This window comes from Heterocephalus glaber, unplaced genomic scaffold, assembly GCF_053883595.1.
Source record: "Heterocephalus glaber isolate CG9 unplaced genomic scaffold, H.glaber_assembly_v1.0 deba00001687, whole genome shotgun sequence".
NCBI classification, from domain to species: Eukaryota; Metazoa; Chordata; class Mammalia; order Rodentia; family Bathyergidae; genus Heterocephalus; species Heterocephalus glaber.
The window spans coordinates 26,989,217-26,994,327 of record NW_028258412.1 but is presented as its reverse complement, the minus strand read 5'-3'; the positions used below and the strand labels follow the sequence as shown (position 1 = coordinate 26,994,327).

Sequence of the window (5,111 nt, the reverse complement as noted above, 5' to 3'; positions counted from 1 at the left end):
AGTTCCCTGACACCGGCAGCTCACCATAGGGGCAGACTTTACAGTCCCAGGTCAAGGACATCAACCACAGCCACACCTCCCAGCTCCTCAGCTAAGTCACCCCGTCGGTCAGTATGCCACGTGACGCAAATGTACATGAAAACATAAGCAGACAAAAACGCTTGGCCTGAGAAGACTAAGAGCAAAGGCACCTCAGCGTCAACGCTAACACAAGCTTCCGTCAGTGGCTCCAGATGCTCACAGACAGGGTTGAGTTCACTGGCTTCGATATTTGAAATACAACTTTATTCTGATTCTAAACGAAAAGGAATGGGAATGACAGTAACAAACAAGATTTCACCACTGAATATTGTGATGTGACTGTAAGTCTTATATTTGAAACTCAAGAAGGAAAACAAATGCGTTCCAAACAGCTAAATATGCAGGTCCAAAAAATGAAGATTTAACTGCCACATTCACTCTGAAACCCATTCATCTCCTTCAGCATCCCAAAGATGAAGCACACGTCTGCTTAGCTAGGTAACAAAGTGGCACACACGCGGCACCGCTGACATCACAGGACAGTGGCCTATAAAACTAGACTTCTGACGCCGGGCCGCTTCACTCCTCACAGGTCGTCGTCCTCATCCGGGAGAGCAGTGGTCTGAGCAACCTGGGGAAGAGATGGACATCAGCACATGCAGAAGGGCCCTGCCAGGAGCGAGGCCGGGCCCCAAAACAGCGCCACAGCGCGAGGAGAGGGCAGCAGTACCTCTAAATCGTGCTCATACTGCGCTGCCAAGGCTGGGTCCATGACGACTTCTGGCGGGGCAAGAGCGGGCATGGCGACGAACTCCAAGTTCGGGTCCCCGATGAGCTTCCTGGCGAGCCAGAGGAAGGGCTTCTCAAAGTTGTAGTTACTTTTGGCAGAAATATCATAGTACTGTTTAAAACAAAAGTACCAATCGTCATAAAAACCTTCAACAGGAAAATGATTAGCGAATGAGGGTGTTCTAAGCCAAAAGACCCACAGGAGATATCCATCCCCATTCCGTAGGAAGCCCCAAGTCGAGCGTACCTGAAGATTCTTCTTTCGGTGAAAGACAATCGATTTCGCTTTCACTTTCCTGTCCTTAATGTCCACTTTATTGCCACACAACACGATGGGGATGTTCTCACACACTCGCACCAGATCTCTATGCCAGTTAGGCACGTTCTTGTAGGTAACTCTGGATGTCACGTCAAACATGATAATAGCACACTGAGCTGAAACAGACAGTCAATGCCGTTACTTCAACCCCAGTACTGTGTGGAGAAGGCAGCCAAGACCCACAGGACCAGGAAGCCTCATCTTAGGCTGGGCTTCTTCATCTCAACCTACCTACCACTCAGGATGGAGCCCTTCCAACAACTACAATGTTAAACGTAGCTACTGTCCTATCCAGCGTGGACTACAATTCTTAAGAAATCCTAGAAGGCCACCGTAACCCCCTGAAATGTCTTCTCCATCCCAATACTTCCTGGAAGTAAACCAAACACATCAGCAGCACTGCAGACAACATACTTCCATCACTCAAGAGGACCTAGACACATACACTACACACAGAGTAAGTAAGTTCTGAAATGATCTCTGAAGGGCCAGAGAATAGTGTGCCTTACAACTCAGATTAATTCTACATAATGCTCCGCAAAGACAACCTTCACAGGACTGACAACGTAACCAAGCCTGCAATACACACATCATACAAACGACTTCAGCACCCACAGGGATGCTGAGACCTAATTGTGAGCCCAGCCCAGGCAACGCAGTGAGACAAAATTAAAACACACAAAAAAGAGGGCGGGGGATGTCCTGGGCCCCAAATAGGGGGTGGGTTATACACGCCACAGTTTTTCAGCAGGAAAAAGATTCCAGAAAAGCAGGGTTCGCTCTCTCACCTTTCACCATAGTTACACAGTAACGGACATTAATTTCCTCTTTCCTCTCAATCAAACATCCTTTAAAAGTGCATCAAACTTACTGCAATTAAACCATCCACTGGTCCTCCACCTTCCTACGACAGAAAACCCATCCCTCTAGCCCAACGCCTGGGCAAAGCGTCCCTAGCTTCTCGGTCCTGGGACACTCCCGCCAGCCTGCTGCTCACCGTGCTAACGAGGCCGCATGACACAGCACGGACGCGACAGGGCAGCCCCGCCCGCCTCCCGCCGCCGCCCCACGTGCGCACCCTGGATGTAGTAGCCGTCGCGCAGCCCGCCGAACTTCTCCTGGCCGGCCGTGTCCCACACGTTGAACTTGATGGGGCCCCGGTTGGTGTGGAACACGAGCGGGTGCACCTCCACGCCCAGCGTGGCCACGTACTTCTTCTCGAACTCGCCGGTCAGGTGGCGCTTCACGAACGTGGTCTTGCCGGTGCCGCCGTCGCCCACCAGCACGAGCTGCGGGGGAGGCGTCCTGAGCCCCGGCCCGCGGCCCGCGCCCCGCCGCGCCCCGCCCCGCGCCCCGCACGCACCTTGAACTGGACCTGCGGCTCCCCCTGGGCGGCCATCGCGGCGATCCTGCGGGAAAGGCGCGCTCACAAAGGCCGCGCGACGCGGGGCCCGGCGGGGACGAGGGCGGTGGGGGAGGGGCCGGCGCGGGGCCCGGGAAACCCGCCCGCTGCCGCCTCCCCGCGCCCCCCCCGCCCCCCCCGATCCCCGCCGCCCTCCGGGGCTCCCCGCCGCCCGCCTCGGCCGACCCCGCCGCTACCTTCCAGAAGCGTCTCCGCGCCCGTCCGACTGAGGCTGGAAAGATGGCGGAAGCGCGATTCAAATGCCGGAGACGCAGCCGACGCCGGCGCGCGAAGGGCGGAGCTCCGTGGGGCGGGGCAACGGCGCCGCGCCCAAACACGCAGCCCCGCGCGCGCATGCACGTACTTACGCACCCAGGTGCCGGCGGGGCGGCCGCTTCGGCTGGCCGGTGATTGGACGCTGTAGGTCGGTGCGTGCGGCGGGGTCACGTGGCAGGCGGGGGGGGGGTTGCGAGCGCGCGCACGCCAGTACGTAGGGCCTCGTGCGCCGGCTCCCGCCACGCATGCGCACAGGGCGGGCGGTGCCCCCTGTTCCCGCTGATCACGCGGGCGGCGGCCTGTGCTACGCGGGAAGGCGGTGCGGGCGGCGCGCAGAATGCGCTCTGTGCCCGCGCTGGCCCCGCGCAGCCCAGCTCCCACCGCGCGGGACGGGGACCGGACGGGCGCGCAGTCACGTGTCCGGCGCCGCAGAATGAATGAGCGCGCCAGCGTCCTCCCTGGTGCGCGCCGCCCCTCCGCGCGGTCCCGGGACTGGGTGGCCACGTGCTCGCGCAGACCGGCTGCCGGTCCCGCTGGGCGCGGGCGGCCCGGCCAGGGCGGGCGCCTCCTGGGCACCTTGCGGCGGGAGTGCTGGGACGCAGTGGCGCAGATCGGGCCTGCACACCCGAGAGCCAGGTCGCCGGGGACTCTCGGGAGACGCCTGCGGTGTAGACCGCCGGCCGCGGGGACTGAGCCGGAACGTTGCTTCCCGTGTAGGAAGGCCGAGCTTCTCGCACAGGTTAATTCTGTGGCCTCCGAAATAATGAAGGTCGCCCCTTGGGACGGAGCTGGGCAGGTCCCGGAGGGCGGTGTGACTGTAAGGCCCCCCCGCACCGAGGGCCGCGTGCCGTCTCCTCTGTCACAGACGCAAACCGCCCCACTCGGGCAGTGGTAGCCTCGGGCCGGGTGGTCCGAGGAGACGAACTTCACCTGTCGTGCCTCGCCTTTGTGGCTAAAGGGCCTTGGGAGCAGCGGTAACCACTGCCGTCCGGGCAGTGCTGCGTTCCTGGGTGGTAAGAACACGGGTGGCCCCGCACACGCACAAGTCCCGCGAAGTCTCTCCACCGAGAGCATTAGTTATCTCCCAGCACAGCTGCCGGTTGGCTGTCGGAGTTACGAACGGGTCCAAACTCAGTTTGTGAAGACCATGATCTTAGGCTGAGGCAGCAGGATGGTGGGCACAGACACATATTTGCCTGCCACACCGTGACGACCGGTGGCTCCGCAGTTCACACAGGCATTGACTCATCTTCGCCATCAGCGTGGATTGAAAACCTACGTTTAATCTGCACTTGGAAAATTTTAACTGCTTGGCGTGTGCGCGGCCAGGGGTTCAATCCCCACAGAAAAGAAGGAAGGGGAGGAGGAGGGAGGGGAAGGAAGGAAGGAGAGAAATTGCAGCCATATGTACAGGGAAGTATGTGCAGACTTGAAAAAAAGTTGCAAGCCAGGTGCGGTGGCACATACCGGTGGTCCCAGCACTTAGGAGGCTGAGGCAGGACGATCACAGTGAGTTCAATCCCAGGCTGGGGTACATAGCAAGACTCTGTCTCAAACAAACAAAGTGACATTAAATAGGAATGCCAGTGCTTCTGTACTTTTTAAAAAAGAAAAAAGTAGGGTCAGGGATTTAGCTCAGTGGTTCTGCCACCTGCCTCGTGAGTGCAAGGACCCGAGTTTGAGCTCCGGTACCAAACAAAAAAAAGAAAAAAGTGAAAAAATTTTGCAAAAGTAGTAGAACTTTCAGCGTGTCTTTCCACCTGATCTCCCGGAGGGTCAGCTTACTCGGTTTTTCATGTCTCTCTTTTTTTTTTTTCCTGAGGCAGGGTCTCACTGTGTAGCCCAGGCTGGCCTGGAACTCATGGTGATCGTCCTGCCTCAGCCTCCCGAGTGCTGGGATCAAAGGCCTGTGACACCAAACCCACTCGTTTCTCTATCATTCCCTCTCCTGCTGCCCATCTGTATGCTTAGATAGGTGTGCATGTATGATTTTTTTTAAGTCGTGACGTGTGTGTGTTTTCCTCTGGAATACTGGGTAGGAAGTAGCTCACAGGGTGCCCCTGGTGTGTGCTTCTGCCTCGAGGCTGCTGCATTCCCTCCTTGGAGTGAAGCCTTGCTGAGGGGTGTGAAGGGCTCCTCAGCAGTCCTTGATCGACCTGATGGCCCGGGAGCCAACCCAGGCCACCTGTCCCATGCAGGCGTCAGGTCCCTTTAGGTCCCTGGTGCTCCTAGGGGCCAGTCCTCATTCTCTGGCTTCCCGTCCTGGGGGGTTGGTAGTTTGGTTCCCGCAAACCCAAAGCAGCA

The 5,111-nt window shown here is 58.1% G+C and overlaps 1 protein-coding gene across 1 annotated transcript; it reads right to left on the bottom strand.

Moving 5' to 3' along the window:
* Window positions 1-263: 263 nt before the first annotated feature.
* Window positions 264-2,802, bottom strand: Ran (RAN, member RAS oncogene family). Its single transcript, NM_001310259.1, has 6 exons — window positions 2,729-2,802; window positions 2,493-2,538; window positions 2,208-2,418; window positions 1,058-1,245; window positions 752-922; window positions 264-652 (listed from the first exon to the last, which is right to left on the bottom strand). The coding sequence occupies exons 2-6, from the start codon at window positions 2,526-2,528 to the stop codon at window positions 608-610; spliced, it is 651 nt and encodes a 216-aa protein (NP_001297188.1). The 5' UTR covers window positions 2,529-2,538; window positions 2,729-2,802; the 3' UTR covers window positions 264-607.
* Window positions 2,803-5,111: the final 2,309 nt, after the last annotated feature.